The following is a 16869-nucleotide window of genomic DNA, read 5'->3' on the forward strand; positions in this document are numbered from 1 at the left end:
CTCTACCTGCCATAAATTAGTCCTCGAGGTCTGCGCCGCCATCAAATCAGTCCTCATGCCCAAATTCCTCCAATGGCCCGACTGCTCCACTCCTGCCGGCGCCGCCATCCCGCACCGGTTCGAGTCCGTATCCGGGATCCCGAACGTGATCGGATCCATGTACACGACCCACATCCCCATCATCGCTCCAAAAGTCAGCGTCGCCGCCTACTTCAACCGCCGCCACACCGAGCGCAATCAGAAAACCTCCTACTCCATCACCGTGCAAGGCGTCGTCGACCCCGATGGCGTCTTCACCGACGTCTGCATCGGGTGGCCCGGCTCGATGTCCGACGTCGAGGTGCTAGAGAAGTCGGCATTGTACCAGCGAGGCAACGCCGGGCTCATCCAGAACCAGTGGGTCGTCGGCGGCGTCGGCCATCCGCTGCTGGATTGGGTGCTGGTCCCCTACACCCACCAGAATCTGACGTGGACGCAGCACGCTTTCAACGAGAAGATCGGGGAGGTGCAGCGGGTGGGTAAGGAGGCGTTCGCGAGGTTGAAAGGGAGGTGGGGTTGCCTGCAGAAGCGGACGGAGATGAAGCTCCAGGACTTGCCGGTGGTGCTCGGCGCGTGCTGCGTCCTGCACAACATTTGCGAGATGCGGGAGCAGGAGACCGATCCCGACCTCCAGTTTCAGCTCATCGACGACGAGGTGGCTGCCGAGAACGGAATCAGATCGGTGGCGGCGATGCATGCCAGAGATAGCATCGCCCACAATTTGTTGCACGGTGGTCTCGCTGGGACGACGTTTTTTAAGTCCAATTAAGTTAGATAGAGTTCTTCATACGTTTGCTTTACATTCAACATTGTAACTCTATTACTCTGTTTGATAAAGTAGCTAGTAATGGAAGATTTTGAAAGTTTGATTACTCTGGGAATTGGCTATTGAAACAAGAACTCTTCGACTTCATATTACATCTAAACAAATTAAGAATTAAGCAACACAGAACTATTTAACACTATGGCAAGAAGAGCGAGCGAGCGAGGGAGCGAGCAGTTAATTAAGACCGAAGAGCATTGGCAACCTCCTCTCCGACGTCGGTCATCTCAAGCTTCCTCGAGGGTGGCAACAACGGCGAGATATTAAGCATCATAGAACTATTAACACTATGACAAGAAAGGAGCGAGCGAAGCGAGCCAAAGAACATGGCAACCTCCTCTCCGATGCCGGTCATCTCAAGCTTCCTCGAGGGTGGCAACGACGGCGAGTGGATCAATCAAGGCACCTTTTTAATTGCTCTGATGCAATGTTTTTGCTTGCAATTGTATCTTGCCAAGAAACCTTCATTTTATTTTTCCATATATCATTGAAAAGTATTCAATATAGGAGATCACAATGGAGATGATCAAGATATCAAAAGAGTAGCATGCTAACTATGGATCATGATGATTACAAGAAGTCGAATATACAACGGTCACGAGTACTATACTGATGTTTTTGGAGATGTCCTTGGTTCTCTTACTTGGGTGTGGAATGATGAGGTTGTCACTCCACTTGTGTGAACTCCAATGCATTTCCATCTGGATCTCGCGCAAAGATTGCTGGACGTCCAGAACGACTTAGGGTATAGCTAATTCCTGCAATCAGTGCGGAAAAGCAAAATACTTCTCATGACTGAACTGACAAGAATTCTAAGATACATGCGATATCATAAAGTGATAGCATTGTATAGACTCCAGCAAATGATTGAGGTAATCAACGACAAAAGCACACACCATCCAAGAAAAAAATCATTTACGGTCAATAAAATGTCAAAATCCACCAACAAGACCAATCAAAGTATTCACGACGACCTTTCAGATCAGTCATCAAGCCTTGAAAATAAGTCATGCAAATGATTTAGAATAAAATCTGAAGAGAATCACATAATATTTCAAGTTCCTTTTGATATCTGTGCATAGTGAAAGGTTAAATATCCTTGATAAACATCACTGATTATGTATCATCCACATCACATTTGTTCATTTAAAGCTGTTGTAATACTCATATGAGGAGTGATAAAACCACATATACACTGTGCCATCAACCCTGCTACAAATCAAATATGGTATATCACCTGACTAAGCGAAAGCTATACCAATGTCACTTGAATGATTAATTTATAATTTACAAAACGAAGTACATGGAGCTTAGTTTGTCTTTGGCCAAGATCGCACAAAATTGTTAACATACAAATTCTCCAACAGTAGTATATTAATTGCTAATCTGCCCATTGTTGAATAGAATATAAATGTTTATTATACTTTTAGCCCAAATAATTGCCCTTCCTCCCCAACATCCAAACCCCCAACACATTCTGTCTTGATAATATACAGATGAAATTTAATAGATTGCAAACATGTTAACAAGTTAAGCTGTCAAATCTGTATTAAAGCAGAAAAGTTTCAGAAGACTCCTGTCAACTCAGAACGAAAAGATGTGGGCAAATCTCACCAACTTGTTGGAAATTTATCCATGCTCATATTAGTTAAAAGCCTTTGAAACACTCCAAGTCTTTAAGATAAAGGAAATACAGAAAAGTGTTATAGCTGACACAAAGAATGAGAATAAAATTCGATCATCGTTACCTACCTGCTTTGTCAAAGATGGTTTTCAGCTTGGATACATCTCGAATTGCAATACAAGCATGACGATCTCGACCCCCATGTTCAGGACGACCTGTCAAGGGATCAGGATTCGGAAGCTCCATTAAGTGAATCATCTCAGAACCCACCCAGAGCCAAGCTCCTCTGTATGGAAGTTTATCATTTGGCCTTGCTTCATTTATCTTAAGACCTGAATTCATAAAATAGACAATCACATGTGCTGGGAAAGGAGTTGATCTAAAAACTTTTTGCACGAGAACTCACTTACCAAGAAGATCCTTATAGAAGGCAAGTGACTTTTCGAGGTTCTCACATAGCAATCCTACATGGTGGATGCTAACAACTCCAAAATCTGGACCTAACTCAAGCACCAAATGTTGGCCAGAATCAATTTCCAGCATCAATTCATGCAAATTTTTTTAAACTTTAGTGCATGACAAGCTCGAAACATGTATAACCAATCTGTTTACTAGTGCAGATATCAAAGATTGACTGCTTATAATATTAGCAACCCAAATTTGTTTACTTATCCTAAAAAATATCCCTTGTTGGATAGTAAACTAATTCACATCAACTTAGAATCATCAAAATTAGTAGCCAAACCATATGATCTATGAGAACGCAAGGGAATACCATCTCAAGATTACAAATTCCAACGAGAAGATTCGTCTCACCATCAGATTCCTCGGTTGTAGTGACTTCCCTCGCCTCAGTTGACACCTTCGGTTTCGTTAAAAGACGAACTTCATGCGTCCTCTCTTTTGTACCTAAGGAAGGGACGGTGTTGGTGGAGACCCAAATTGGCGATTTGGAGATGGGGGAAGAAAAGGTTCTCTGATTCACCTGGTGAGGAAGGAAGACGACGGAGATAAGTTTTGATTCGTTTACATTGACGTAATTAATGGAGTTAGAGGGTGAGAGCTGTACTTGGTTGGAAGGAAGGGAGACGAAGAGAGAGGAGAGACACCGGGCCGCCATATCCGAGATGAGCTCTCTAGGCCTTCTCGGCCTTTCAATTCGTCCAAATAATTTTCTTTAGAAATTTTTACATAACACCCTGCTTTTTAAGTTAAATTTATATTTATATCCTATATTTTTATTATTTATAAATTGAGCCTTATAATTTAAGTAATACGTACAGAAAATATCATGTCGTCAAATCTATTAGTTAAATTTAATCCAATATTTGGGTTAAGTTAACTATACTAAAAAGATTACAAAAATACCCTCAATCCAACCTAACCCAACTTAACTAACTAAACCCAACCCAAACCAACTAACCAACTAACACTCAACCCAATCCAACCCATTAACCAACTAAACCCAAACCAACTAAACTCAACCCTCCTCCCTATCATCCCCACCTAACACTCCTCCGTCCTCCGTCCTCCCACCTCATTCTCTCCTCCCTTCTCATTCCCTCTTTCTATCTCTTTATTCCCTCCTCCCTCCTCATCATCCCAACCTCTATTGTCGGGATCCTGCATCTGTGACGTGATGGCCGGGAGCAACCCTCTGTCGGGATTGAGGGCCAACCTCGAGGACTTAGGTGAGGCTCGAGCACACCGACAAGAGGTGAGGGCCGAGGACGCCGGATGCCCCATCGAGCGCAAGGCCTCCTCGACTACGCCATCGGGATCGAAGGTTCCGCCGACTACTCTCCCTTGGTAGCAGCTCCCTCGAGATCGGGGTCAACCTTGGGGATGCCGATGAGGCTCGAGGACACCGATGAGGGGCGAGGGTTGTGGCTGCGTTCTCTTCCCATGAGTCAACCTCGGGGTCAACGGTCAACCTAAGGGTATTTTAGATATTTAAAATATTTTAGAAATTAAATATCTTTAATTAACGGAATATTCTCACGATATTAATTTAAATCTAACTCAGGATCTTTTTTGCATATATTTTTTAAATTATAGAACGTGTAAATATAAATTTAGTTAAAATGTAGAGTGTTATATACAAATAAATCTCTCGAAAGGCACGCAAGAAGATTATCTGTTTAAAAAAAAAAATTCCATTCTGTAGACTGAAAGATCATGTATAACTCACAACTTTCATAGAATGGAGAAACAACTTTCATAGAATGGAGAAAAATTCTTACACGTAGATACAATCGCTTCAATCGATGTATATGAATGACAAACAAAAGTACCTAGCATGGGGTAATGTTCCACACAACTGGACAGATGATGATTTGAAGAAAGCAGTGACAAAGATTGGTCATGAGTAATCAAAGTTGAACTACTGAGGGTAGGAAACCTCTACTGCTCTTAGCTTACATGCCATGCAGGCTTTGAACGAACTATTGACTTTTTGGGTTGTTTGGGAGGTTGGATTGCAAACATGTGTATTAGAGTTGCTGATCTTCCCTTCCATGTATTTTTTTTTCCTATAACAGGATTCAAAGAACTCCAGCCATAATCGTGGTTTCACTTTCAATGAGTGCTACAATCATGCTTGTGCGGAGTACTCAAGAAAGAGGATGCCCACACCAAAGTTTAAATTGGATACTAAAGCTCCTACTGTGAGCTTGGCAGATCCTAAGAGTGGTGATTCTGCCTCAACTTCTCAGGTTTATGAATAGAACAATTTTCCACTGGCTTTCCGCTTCACATAATTTTCTGCACCTGTCCACTTTTCTTCTCATAGTTGACTGGTTTTATTACAGGTTAAGGTCCTTTATGTGAAAATTTTGCCCAAGAATGCGACAGAAGATCAGCTGAAAAAGCTATTCCAACACCATGGACAAAGACTAAAAGTGGTTCTTCCTTCTGCCAAATCTGGACGCGAGAACAGATATGGTTTCGTGCATTTTAAGGTATGAACTGGATGGATGCTTTGCTTCTGACTTGATATGCTCTGGTCTTTTATTCTGTTTGTTTGCAAATGCTTGTGTGTTTTAATGATTTAAATTTACAGCGGAAACCGTCAAAACAATAACAATGGCAGGGGAGGAAGATATCGATCATATTGATCTCTTTCCCTAGCCAAATTAGTATAAGCCTTTTAGTCCTTCGTCCACAGGCCAAGATATGTAAACTTTAAAGATTTAATGATGTGTAATTCTACTACTTTCTAATCGAGTAGAAAAAAGTAATATCTTTTTTAATAAATAACAGTGTCCCACTACTTAGCATGAATTATGTTGGTGTATAATATGGGTGGTAATTCGTTCGAAAACTTTGATTTGTAAATCTATCGAAGCGTAATATATTGCAGATCTATTAGAAAAGATAAAATTAAATAAACTGCATTTATCTTTTATCTTAAACAAAATTACGTACAGAGACATATCCGGATAGGATTAGTTCTGATATTATGTGAAACCGTTATTAAATTATTGCTTTGTTACCCCTGCCTAATCCTAATCGGACCCAGTTCGGTTTAGGCCGTGTCCTTTCTCCAGACTGCTAATAAACCGAGTCCGATACCAACAAATTCCCAAACTGTTGAATACCTATATATATATATATATATATATATATATATATATATATATATATATATGCTGCTATCCTCCCCTGTTTTCGAATCCAAAAGTTGCCGATATATCTAATGGCGGATTGGTCTGGGCTTCCCTCGGATCTCCTTATTACAATAGTCGAGAGGCTCTCCATCCCCGAATACTTCGTCTTCTCAGGCGTCTGCGTCTCGTGGAGGTTGGCCTCGAGAAAAGCAATCCACCTCAATGTCCGGCCGAAGCCCCAATCCCCATGGCTGATGGTTCCCGGAGGCACCGAGGACACGGCAAGCTTCTTCTCCCTCTCTGACGGGAAGTTGCGGTCGATCCCCCTCCCGGAGCCCAAAATCCGCAGCAGAGTCTGCATGGGCTCCTCAGACGGATGGCTCGTCACCCACGACGAGGCGTGCGAGGTACACCTCCTCAACCCCATCACTCGCGAGCAGATCGCCCTCCCGCCCTTGTCAACCTTCTACTTCGTAGAGAAGACAGCCTCCGGGTTCCTGGTGGACGATGTAACCTTCCTAAGGGACCAGGGGACGACACATTACGGTGTCGACAGCGAGGGGAAGCGGAGACCGCCGATGGCACTGTCCCTCGAGGAGATGCGCCGCTATATGTTTCAGAAGGCCGTACTGATAGTCAACGGCAGCGAATTCACCGTTTTCCTGATCCATGAGCCCGGAAGTAGTTTGTCTTTCGCCAGGGCCGGAGACAAAGGATGGACTTGTCTCATATCCGTCGAAGCCATTATGGACATTATCCACCACGAGGGTCGGGTCTACACTGTGACCACCAGCGGAATTGTTGAAGCTTGGGACCCCGACGGCTTCTCCTCCTTCAAGCGCCGCGCCATCATGACGCTTCCGCCGCATTACGATGCCGAAGATTTCTACTTTAAGTCCTTGGTGGCATCTCCCGCTGGCGAGTTGATGCTTGTGCTGAGGGAAATGGGCGAGCTTGAGGGGACCGCGTTGACCACCGGGTTCAGAGTCGTCCTGCTTGACGAGAGGAAGCTTGAGTGGACCGAATTGACCGACATTGGCGAGGTTGCCATATTCACGGGTCTTAACCGCTCGATGTGCCTCTCCTCCTCGGAGTTTCCGGAGCTGCGAGGGAATTGCGTATACTTCACAGAGGGTTTATTGGATATCATGGACGAGCATGATGAAAAGCGCGACGTAGGAATCTTCGATTTGAAGGAAAGGAGTGTGGTGCCGCTCGAATCCGGCGGTCCACACTTGCGTTGGCCTCCTCCCATCTGGTTGACTCCCTCTTTGTCATAATAATAGCTATATGGCTAGTGTTATATAATACTTCTCTCTTGCTATATAGTTGAAACAATTATATCTGCAGGTTGCTTCCTTCTGGAACAAATGCTTCTCTCTTGCTTCCTATAACACTAGCCATATAGCTCTTTGTCACAATTTTGTCGAGAGATAGTTGATCCAATAAATCTTCTGTTGTTGGTCATAATTCTTGAGTCATAAAAATTAAAAGAAACTGGGTGCGTAGTCCAAATTCTCAACAATATACAAATTCTTTCAATCGGACTCCTCATGACGTGTACAAAAACATAATATTTCAGCGCTAAGAATGCCCAATAATACCTTGGCTTTTCTTGCGTGGATTCAAAGCTAGGCATTGTCCACCGTGATCTTTTGCAGAGCTCATACAGTGCAGTTCGAGGTCCCCCTTTCTGCATTTTAACAGTCAAATGTGCTGCAAGAATAAGAGTATTAGCACACACTTGAAAGTAAAAAGTAGTTCAACAGCCAAGGACTAGGAGCACATGTTTTATTCTTTTTCAATACCTAAGAAGAAATAGAATACAACAAAAAAGAAAAAATGAAATTTTCTTATTTCTTAGTGTATGGGAGTGCATTTACCCCGCTAAGGATCTGCACTGAAATTCTTATCAAAAAAATTATGACGGAGAATAGGAGATGTCACATGTATTAATGGATGACACAAACACAAACAAATTTGTTTATCTTAGGCCTTCTATCACATATGTGCTCATGCAGTTTACTCTGCTTACAGCAACAAGATTGAAAACATAAAATTCAAGGTATAATATATACATATACTCAAACTACCTATAAACTACTATACTAATTGAATTTTAGAATAGAGTTTGTGATACCTGGTGCATTCAGCTCTGATGCACTAATCTTCTTTGATTCGGATGGTATGTCCATATCCCTAGCGACATGATACACATCTTCAAAACTATTTGTTCCAACAATTATATCTGCAGGTTGCTTCCTTTTGGAGGCATACCTAGAGTGCAATTATCCTCTTTCCTGTAAAGTAAAGAAACTTCATTTCTTAAATAAGACCACCAATGATTACAAATAGATTAAGTATAGCTCACAGAAAATGGAAAAGTTTACTCATTGTCTAAAAATGCTAACTGCTCAAGTTGTATGACAACTGAAAGTTATCACAAGCAACAAAAGACACATAAACAAACCTCCATGTCCTTCAACAGTAGGAAAGCTGCTGGTCCTTTTGCAGCCTTTCCTTACCAATAGGATATCCTTTTCCCCTTGATTGATGCAATTTGTCTTTAAAAAGTAACCATGGTGGCGGCACAACTCAATGAGCTCTCGCGGGGGGCGGGACAAGTGGGAGAATGGGAGAAAGCAATGGTTCAAAAATTCCCATACTTTAATGAAGTTGAGTTTTGTATCTATCAATATTGCTCCTTAATACTTTCTATGATGTCTCCAAGAACCTAGCGCAGGAAAAAGAAGAAACAAAATAAAATTAGTATATTATAAGATATAACAATATTACATGTATTGGAAGAAAAGTTTTGTTTAGTGATGCAATAACTAATTAACAAAACAATCACATATTGCACTTACGATTTTTTTTTTTTCATTGGATGAACTTACAATCTTTTATTCAAGTGCCAAAATTATTCACTATCACTGAAATATCTCAACTTACTTTAGGGCCATTGGATGGACTCTTTGATAAGACCAAGCATTTCTCCTCTGTTGAGTCTTCTAGCTCTTTTACATAATTTGTTATTTGCTCCAACAACAATCCAGAACCATGTTGGAGATGATGGTGAAGCTTATGCTTAACCGCAACTTGTGCAAAATTCTCGTTGTTTACTGATGCCGATCGTAGGTCAGTTAATTCTCCAGGATCGATGTCTTTATGTCTATCGAAGAGTTGAGATGTAATCAGCAGGTCCAATACTGCATCCCCCAGAAATTCAAGCCGCTGGAAAGAAGTTACATTTATGTGCATTGTTCATGGGTACAATAGGCACATAATAAAGTAAAGGGAAAAATGGCAATCCAGAAAGTAAGAAATCTGATAAACATTGCAGTACCTGATAGCAGTAGCAGACTCCTAATTCCTGCTGAGATGCATGTGTTATAGCCTCCAACAAGAGGCCTTTCACAGAAAATCTATAATCAAGTTTTGCTTCCAGTACTTCAATTTCGTCTATCTTGGGAAGATAATTCCAGATTGTTGCACTCCTTATGGCCTCAACAGTTATTGCCTCATCAAGTTCAACGTCGATGCCTAGCCATTTCAAAATTGCAACTGCTGCATTTAGCCCACCTCCAACATAATATGCTCCAATAAGAGTCTCAACACAATCAGATATTGTTTTAGAACAGATCCATCTGTGCCCTCTGTCACAAGCCTTCCCAATTACAATAGAGGTATCATCAGTCACATAAATGTCCTTTGGCACTTCAGAATCTTCCACTCCACACTTGCATGGAGAAGGACGTATGGAAAGCTGTCCAGGAGCAAGCCAACGGCGGGGCTCAAAAGCAGCATCACGTATGTAACCCTGCAAATAAGCAAACAGCAATTAGCAGTGTAAAGTAACCTATATTAGAAAGAAACACTTTTGTAAATAGTATCCACAAATTGTAACCAATATAATTATGAGCATAATTCTGTTGAACAAGTAAGAATCTGAAGACGGTAAATTACCTGTATGCCACGTTCAATTCCCACTCTATGAAGTGTGGCATTGCTGATTATTTGTGACCTTTGAGATGATAACTGCCCCTCATGCTTCTCAGGAAATTTTAGAAAGAGAGAGCAGCTGACTGCATACTTTAATACAGAGTCCCCTAATAATTCTAGACGCTCCAAAGAGAAGTCCTCACAGCATCTTAGTGTTGTAAGTGCTTCCAAAATCTAATAATGAAAATTTCATCATAAGTCAATTACATGAGCGGTATAAAATTGTGAAAATAGAGAGTAATCCAGTCAACATCATACCAGAGAACTAGGTATACAAGAATCATTGGGGTTAAATGCTACTTTTCTTCTTAGTTGACTGGCTAGCATCAATGATTCCAGTCGATGCATTAAAGAAGGTAGCAGGTAGAAAGATCTTAAAACATCCAATGGTATATTAATGTGAGCTAGAAGCTCTGGAGGCATGTGGACATGATTTTCTGATTTTTTCACAGGCTTGCTACCATTATTTGTTTTTCTTCCCGTGGCATCATCTGTGAGAAAGGAAATATTAATATAACAATATTAAAATGAATGTCTGCAAGGTAGAGCATGTATACATCAAGAAGAGGCAAAACTTATAGGAGGAAACACAAAAGGAGTCAAGGACATTTATGAAGGTCCTAAACAGGTGCTGGATTTTTTTTTTTTTTTTCCTTTTTTGTTTTGTTTTGTTTTGTTCAAGTCAGAGGGATCAAGTAGGTAATAGCAAGTCCCGATAATATTTACAATATGGTATGGCACAAATGACCAGCCAATGGTGGCAGTTATGCTATTTTCCTTCTATTGTCGGTGAACCAGCATCCAAAAATCAAACCCTTCATAACCTCCATTAGTCTCCAAGCTACTTCCACCCCCTCAAAATGGTGACATTCTTGGGGGTCTCCTAATTGCATTGCCTTCTTAAAAAACGGGTACGCTTAGGACCTACAGCCGTTATTGTCGTTAAGGGAAGAGTTGAATGCTGTCATAAATAACAGGTTTATAAAGACAAGTATCCTTTAAGACCTATTTATGTCAAGCTACTACGTTTTAGAGATAGTAACGGTAGTTATCTGTTTTTATTTCTCTAATTACCAACTAACAACAAGTAAATCCTCCACAGATGCATTGCCTATTTCCTACCTCTGGTAATTGCATACCCATATCAAAAGGAACAGAAAACACACTAACTTGGTTTGCAGAGACTTCTTTCTGCCAGCATTCAGCTGTCCATGAATCGACTCCCTTCGAACCGTAATAGTGTTCCACTTCAAGATCCGTATGAATCTTTATCACCTCATATTGCTACAAGACGGAGGACAAAACGAAGTTTGTGAAACCAAAAGGGGACGGAAACTTGAAGGTCACCATAAACCAACCTAGGCAACGAGAAGAACGGTCGGCGCGAGGCAGACGATGTGCCGACGCTGTTCGCCGCTCATCTTGATGTCCTTCGCGATCTGCTTGATGAGCATCACCGCGATCATCGTCTACCCATCCCCCGTCTCGAGCACCGCGATCGTGCATCCTTCCCTACAACCTTGGAGGCCTTGGTCATATTGGGCTAGCTTGAATTCCCGGCTAATGGGCTCAGGGCCTGTTGCGTTATCTCTGAGGGCCTAGTCTAGTGGTAAAGAAGTCTGTGCTCGTTCAAAGAAGCTGGATCTTTGAATCCATTGCCACAATCCCGACAGATGTATCTTGCTTCCGGATGAGCACTCCTGTTATGGCTGCGAAGAGTGCTTGGCGAGAAAGTCTTTATCCCTCGTTCACTATCGTAGCATGCGAGACAAACTATCTTTTGGCTGCCTTTCGGGAAAAGCTTAACCTGAAAGCAATGGAAATGGCTAATGGCTACTGGCTAAAATTGCCTTCTTCCATTTGGTTGGTCCCACATCGAAGGGTCCAAATTCCCAACGCGCATTGCTTGTTTTCACTTCGCGCATCCGCGCTCCGTTCGTTCCCTACGCTTCTGCATGAGTGAGATTGAAGATCCAAGCATGTTATTGATTGACTCAGGTCAGGGAGGAATCCCCAAGGTGTAGTTCCTGTTGCTTTCAATGCGATGCTTTAACTTAGCCTTGAGGCACTCACCCTCCTTCTTTCAATGCTAGGCTTTATTAGTTGATCCTCTATTTCGCGAGGGGGTTCTATATTCTTTCTGCGTCTCTTTCTTTATTATTTAGCCCTGATGAGTACAGTTTTCTATTCCTCTATGGATGGATTCTACCGTTCATCCGGGGACTACCAATTGGTTAACCCGATTTTGGACTTCCTTACAGAACAGAATGATAGACGGAAGCAGAATCAAGGGATGGCTAAAAGAAACGGAAAGAGAAAGAAACGGAAAGAGAAGGTATTTTACCTTTGGAGCTTTGGTTCTGAGAAAGGCGACAGAAGAAAGAAAAGAAACTACGGTAGAATGAGCTTGATAGGAATCTTGAACTGGAACGAGAGAGAGGAGGAACGAGAGAGAGGGAAAGAGAATTTATAAGTTAACGGGATGGTCGTGATGGACGGCTGAGATATCTCTTAATCAGATTGACTCCGCCCGTACCCGAACCCGAACCCGAACCCGATCCGATCCGAGCTTAAAGCGGATCGCGAGAGGTGGTACCTTCCCGGTTCCCAGCGATATGAGCAAATGTGTTAAAAGTTAAATTAAACAACTATTCCTTTCTCTCTCCTAATCCAACTGCTAAGATCCAGAGAATGATTCTATACTTACCGATTAGTTATTAAAATAATTTTCATCCTTTAATAAATTAAAGGGTATATATGACATTTTTTAATAAATTAAAGGGTAAATTAAAGGGTATACTAACCGATCCGGTTTAAGCTCGGATCGGGTTCGGATTCGGTTCCGGGTTCGGGTTTGGGTTCTGGCTACAAATCGACGAACGACATCGCTCGACGAAACTTTTTCTCTCTTCCGTTCATCGGCGGTACACGGATACCGAGGCAGTAGTACTGGAACGCCATGTCCGATCCCTACTGGAGATATCCTCCTCCTCTTTCCGAAAGAGGTACCCTATCCTTATCCGCTCTCTCTCGCTCTTATTCATCGTTTTGAAGGATTAGAGTGTAATATCCCTCTTAGGGCAGATAAGGTCAAGAAGGTGGATTTTGATAAATTCTACGAATATATTTATCTTGTAGATCGATTAGTGGAAGAATTTGAAACCTGGAAAGGATTCGGTTCCATAACTCCCCACACGACATAATTCTTCAGACAATCTGTCCACAAGATTGTCAGGAGTTAGCAAAGATGGTTCCTTCATACTGCTCGATTAGGTTTGATTTTGTCTCATACTAGTACAAGGTAGTTAAATCCGTACGTGTATTCAAATCGTATACTAGTGGACGGTAGTTAAATGTGTATGTACCCTTCAATTTGAATAGAGGTCATTGTTAGAAGGTTCTTGAGCATTTTTATGTTCTTAGATAATTCAGTTTTATTTTGCCTTAGTTTTAAATTATCATGTTTTAATTTGCCTTAGTTTTAAAGCAAATACTTTAATACCCCTTTAAAAAGTATAATATATAATAGTCAGTTTTCATACTCGGTATCGGTTCTAAAACCACATTAAGTAAAAATAAAAAAGGGCATATTAATCAAGAAAATTTGATGACACTTACTTAACTTCCAAATTACACATTTTTTTCTTCTGTTAAGATTTTTTTCTTAGATATGATTGTGATAGATATGATTATGACTTAATTATAGGAGATATTATTTAATACTAAACAATTTAAATTTGATTCTTTGGAGATAAACTTTAATTTAAATATAATTCTCTATCTCTATCTGTTTTTAAATTTAATTTAATTAATCTTAAACTAATGAGAGATATATGTAAATAATAAAAAATAATCAAAGAGATATTCAATTAAAGATATATATGTCTTTTACTCGATAAAATATTAAGATAATATAATTGTCAAAAAATAATGTGTAAGATAATATATTTAAAAAATAATTACCTATTGAACCGGTAATATTTTTTACATTCTTTTTATATCTTTGAAGATCTTAACCGTTAGATCTTCATCAAACTAATTGATAAACAATTAACTCTAGATACGAAGGAAGCGCTCTAGTTTTAAATATCATAAAGATTATCGAAATGTTTGTGTAATTATGGATGCATACAAATGTAATGTTAGGCTGGGTTAGCATGTGTACACTTCTGGATTTGATTTGTAATTTACAACTCCCATGGGTATGCATCACTATTGTTTTAGCCAGCTACATTAATTAGCATATTGAGAGATATCAACAAATTTTTGTTCTGTGTTCCTCGTAGTTTCTGACCATATATTTGTTACTCTTTAAAGTGGCAGATCCCCGAGCTGCTTTTCCTGGTTATTTTCCTTCTGACGGCTCTTCATTAGCTACCAATCACACATTGCCTTCTGCTGATCTGCGAGGCACATCAGATTTTCTGCGAAATGATGTAGTATACTCACTTTACAGTAGCTTAACTATAGTTTAACTAACCGAGTGCCCCCATTAACATCTTTGCTTGGTGTATATCTTCAGTTATCAACAGTACGATCTGGGAGTTATGGTTTAGATGATCTTGCTGGATTTGGCAGTCGTGCTACTTCTGGGTTTAGTGGATTGGCTTCTGGAGCTAGTGCAAGAGGATTTACTCCTTTAGAGGACCCAGCTCTAGTAAGAAGGGATGTTTCAGTAGGCATCAAACCTATTATTCCCGATGTAGAGCAATATGATCCGTTAATAAAATCTGATGGCCTATCTGGAGGGGAGTCAAATATTCTATTTGTTGATGGTCTCCCTACTGATTGCACAAGGAGAGAAGTAGCCCGTATCCTTGTACTTTGGCTTCTTGCATTCTTATGATTCCTGAGTTTCGTTTGACCTTATTTCTTTCTTTTAATCCTTAATTTCTCCTGAAAGATCTGTTCCGACCCTTTATTGGGTTCAAGGAAATCAGAGTTGTGCACAAAGAGCCTAGGCTTGTACGTATACACCTTGGTCATACTAATGCTATTTTTTAATCATTTTGAAACAGTTTCTTAAATTGTTTTTCTGGATCATGATGTCTGTTTATTTTCTGTGATCTGCTGTGAGGGGGTTGATTTTGAGTTTATATTGTACTGTATTTGATATGAGGTGCCTTTTGTCTAGTAATATAAGTGATTCTTGTTTAGCATTGAATTCTTGCAATTACTAGAAAGAAATTAGTAGGTCTGAGTCACGTTTAGGTACAGAAATGATCTGTTACAGGATTTTAATTTCAATTGGTTATTATGATGCAGTTGTATAATAAAAATAGTAAGCTATATCTGGTGTTCCAAAATGCCAAAATCTTGACTTATTGTCTTTCTGCTGAAGTGTGGCTCCCTCTTTTTCCATTGCTTTGTGTATGCTAGTCTTGTTGGTGATAAAAGGTGCCAATTTGGTTCTTATCCATGGCATATAAGATTTCGTTCAGTGTATATAACTGTTATTTTAGATCTAGAAATGCCAATTGGATTTTATGGGATGACTTTTCGGATTGTAATGGTTTATCTACTTATGATTCTTTATCCTAAGTTGATGGCAACAATCTTTGAAAAGAATGTCAATGTTAATGATGCTTTGCAGTTTTGGTAATTGAATGATTTGATATTTAAGATAATTAGTCTGACGTTTAACTGAGAATATCCTCTTCTCAATTGTGGGGTTCCTCTCCACCATATTTACAAGAAAAATGGTGAGATCTATGGGAAAGTTGATACTCATGGTTGATCAAACTTTGGCTTGCAGACTGGCGATAAGGGTCATGTTCTGTGCTTTGTGGAGTTTAATGATGCCAAATGTGCACTGACTGCTCTAGAAGCTCTTCAAGGTATATATTTCTTGTCATTGAACAATTTACATATAAATTTTCTATTTGTTCAATTTTTCTGAAAACCTGTATAATATTTTACCTTTTACAACTCAAGCGATGCATCTAAGTGACAAATTGAAGAGTTTTACACATCCATTTTAAGTAGCGTCAATCAATTTATCATATTTTCTTTTGTATTGGCTATCATTATTAGATGATCTTGGATCATTTTGCTGCTGTGTAGCTAACATTTACAGGATAATTGGAAAATTAATTTGCATCACTTCCTGAATATTACTGGACTTCCTGTAGGATATAGGTTCGACGACAAGAAAGCAGATGCACCCATTTTGAGGATTCAATTTGCAAAGTTCCCCTTCCATCCACCTTATCTTCATTCGTGATGACCGAACGAGATGGAAGTGCACACTGACCTGTTCCTTTTGTGACCGCAGATACGGTGGGATTACTCACTTAACTTTTTGGGTAGCTACAGCTAGAATGCTCTTTCTATTCTTTGTGGACATTAGGGCAAGCTGTTATGTGGTCACAGCAGGTCACCTGCATAGCATTAACAGCTTTAATTTTCTTTTTAAATCTTACAGTCTTGACGTAAAGAGTTGATGATGCTTTTGTAAGGCTTCCTTTTTAGTTATATTGGTGATCTCCTACTGAATATTGAGCAGCTGTCATCTTCCAAATCTTTAAAAGATTTTAAAATTTCCTCCCTGGGAAAATGCTAGTGGAAAGGGGATTGATTGGCAAATGATTTGCTAATATTTGCTACTTAGCTTCATATGCTATTCCTCATAGTTCAAGACATTGGTTGCTTCTTGGGATATCTCATCAATATTTGCAGTATAAATTTGCAAGGTCCCACCTGCACCACTATTTCAATTTCATTTTCGCCAAAATTGACATTATTACGCCAACAGAGTATGGTAGTATAATCAT

General features: G+C 40.2%; 4 protein-coding genes and 1 long non-coding RNA gene across 6 annotated transcripts; 3 read left to right on the top strand and 2 right to left on the bottom strand.

The window, feature by feature from the left end:
- Positions 1-1312: 1312 nt before the first annotated feature.
- Positions 1313-3675, bottom strand: LOC140768202 (uncharacterized). Its single transcript, XM_073108382.1, has 5 exons — positions 3556-3675; positions 3303-3471; positions 2897-2986; positions 2615-2818; positions 1313-1620 (listed from the first exon to the last, which is right to left on the bottom strand). Exons 1-5 carry the CDS (start codon positions 3604-3606, stop codon positions 1529-1531), a joined length of 606 nt encoding a protein of 201 aa, XP_072964483.1. The 5' UTR covers positions 3607-3675; the 3' UTR covers positions 1313-1528.
- A 328-nt stretch (positions 3676-4003) lies between these two features.
- On the top strand, positions 4004-5649 carry LOC140768203 (uncharacterized). The gene is made up of 3 exons (XR_012105725.1): positions 4004-4426; positions 5027-5200; positions 5297-5649. It is a non-coding gene; the product is annotated as an uncharacterized lncRNA (long non-coding RNA).
- Positions 5650-5811: 162 nt separating this feature from the next.
- On the top strand, positions 5812-7399 carry LOC140768201 (F-box protein SKIP23-like). The gene has a single exon (XM_073108381.1). It carries the CDS (start codon positions 6184-6186, stop codon positions 7372-7374), a length of 1191 nt encoding a protein of 396 aa, XP_072964482.1. The 5' UTR covers positions 5812-6183; the 3' UTR covers positions 7375-7399.
- A 299-nt stretch (positions 7400-7698) lies between these two features.
- On the bottom strand, positions 7699-11834 carry LOC140768200 (endoribonuclease Dicer homolog 3a-like). The gene is made up of 9 exons (XM_073108380.1): positions 11455-11834; positions 11267-11380; positions 10355-10587; positions 10061-10270; positions 9441-9914; positions 9047-9328; positions 8565-8828; positions 8235-8394; positions 7699-7810 (listed from the first exon to the last, which is right to left on the bottom strand). Exons 2-7 carry the CDS (start codon positions 11295-11297, stop codon positions 8787-8789), a joined length of 1272 nt encoding a protein of 423 aa, XP_072964481.1. The 5' UTR covers positions 11298-11380; positions 11455-11834; the 3' UTR covers positions 7699-7810; positions 8235-8394; positions 8565-8786.
- A 1141-nt stretch (positions 11835-12975) lies between these two features.
- Positions 12976-16657, top strand: LOC140768567 (RNA-binding protein 2-like). 2 transcript variants are annotated; one of them, XM_073108891.1, is made up of 6 exons: positions 12976-13101; positions 14414-14532; positions 14619-14907; positions 15000-15061; positions 15852-15933; positions 16228-16657. In XM_073108891.1, exons 1-6 carry the CDS (start codon positions 13056-13058, stop codon positions 16317-16319), a joined length of 690 nt encoding a protein of 229 aa, XP_072964992.1. In that variant the 5' UTR covers positions 12976-13055; the 3' UTR covers positions 16320-16657. The 2 variants fall into 2 exon arrangements, with proteins under 2 accessions (XP_072964992.1, XP_072964993.1); XM_073108892.1 differs by having other exon boundaries at positions 13010-13101; positions 14420-14532.
- Positions 16658-16869: the final 212 nt, after the last annotated feature.

The sequence above is a fragment of the Typha angustifolia genome, chromosome 10, assembly GCF_048772165.1.
Source record: "Typha angustifolia cultivar Huaian chromosome 10, ASM4877216v1, whole genome shotgun sequence".
Lineage (NCBI taxonomy): Eukaryota > Viridiplantae > Streptophyta > Magnoliopsida > Poales > Typhaceae > Typha > Typha angustifolia.

Excerpts from the sequence above, each read along its gene's own strand:
- LOC140768567 (XM_073108891.1), top strand. The coding sequence starts at position 13,056 with ATGTCCGATCCCTACTGGAGATATCCTCCTCCTCTTTCCGAAAGAG. Across the intron at positions 14,533-14,618 it reads CAGATTTTCTGCGAAATGAT|TTATCAACAGTACGATCTGG; the intron begins GTAGTATACTCA and ends GTATATCTTCAG. Across the intron at positions 14,908-14,999 it reads CACAAGGAGAGAAGTAGCCC|ATCTGTTCCGACCCTTTATT; the intron begins GTATCCTTGTAC and ends TTCTCCTGAAAG.
- LOC140768201 (XM_073108381.1), top strand. The coding sequence starts at position 6,184 with ATGGCGGATTGGTCTGGGCTTCCCTCGGATCTCCTTATTACAATAGTC.
- LOC140768200 (XM_073108380.1), bottom strand. The coding sequence starts at position 11,297 with ATGCTGGCAGAAAGAAGTCTCTGCAAACCAA. Across the intron at positions 10,588-11,266 it reads AAGAAGTCTCTGCAAACCAA|ATGATGCCACGGGAAGAAAA; the intron begins GTTAGTGTGTTT and ends CCTTTCTCACAG. Across the intron at positions 9,329-9,440 it reads GAGTCTGCTACTGCTATCAG|CGGCTTGAATTTCTGGGGGA; the intron begins GTACTGCAATGT and ends ACTTCTTTCCAG.
- LOC140768202 (XM_073108382.1), bottom strand. The coding sequence starts at position 3,606 with ATGGCGGCCCGGTGTCTCTCCTCTCTCTTCGTCTCCCTTCCTTCCAAC. Across the intron at positions 2,987-3,302 it reads TACAACCGAGGAATCTGATG|GTCCAGATTTTGGAGTTGTT; the intron begins GTGAGACGAATC and ends TGCTTGAGTTAG. Across the intron at positions 2,819-2,896 it reads CTTCTATAAGGATCTTCTTG|GTCTTAAGATAAATGAAGCA; the intron begins GTAAGTGAGTTC and ends TTATGAATTCAG.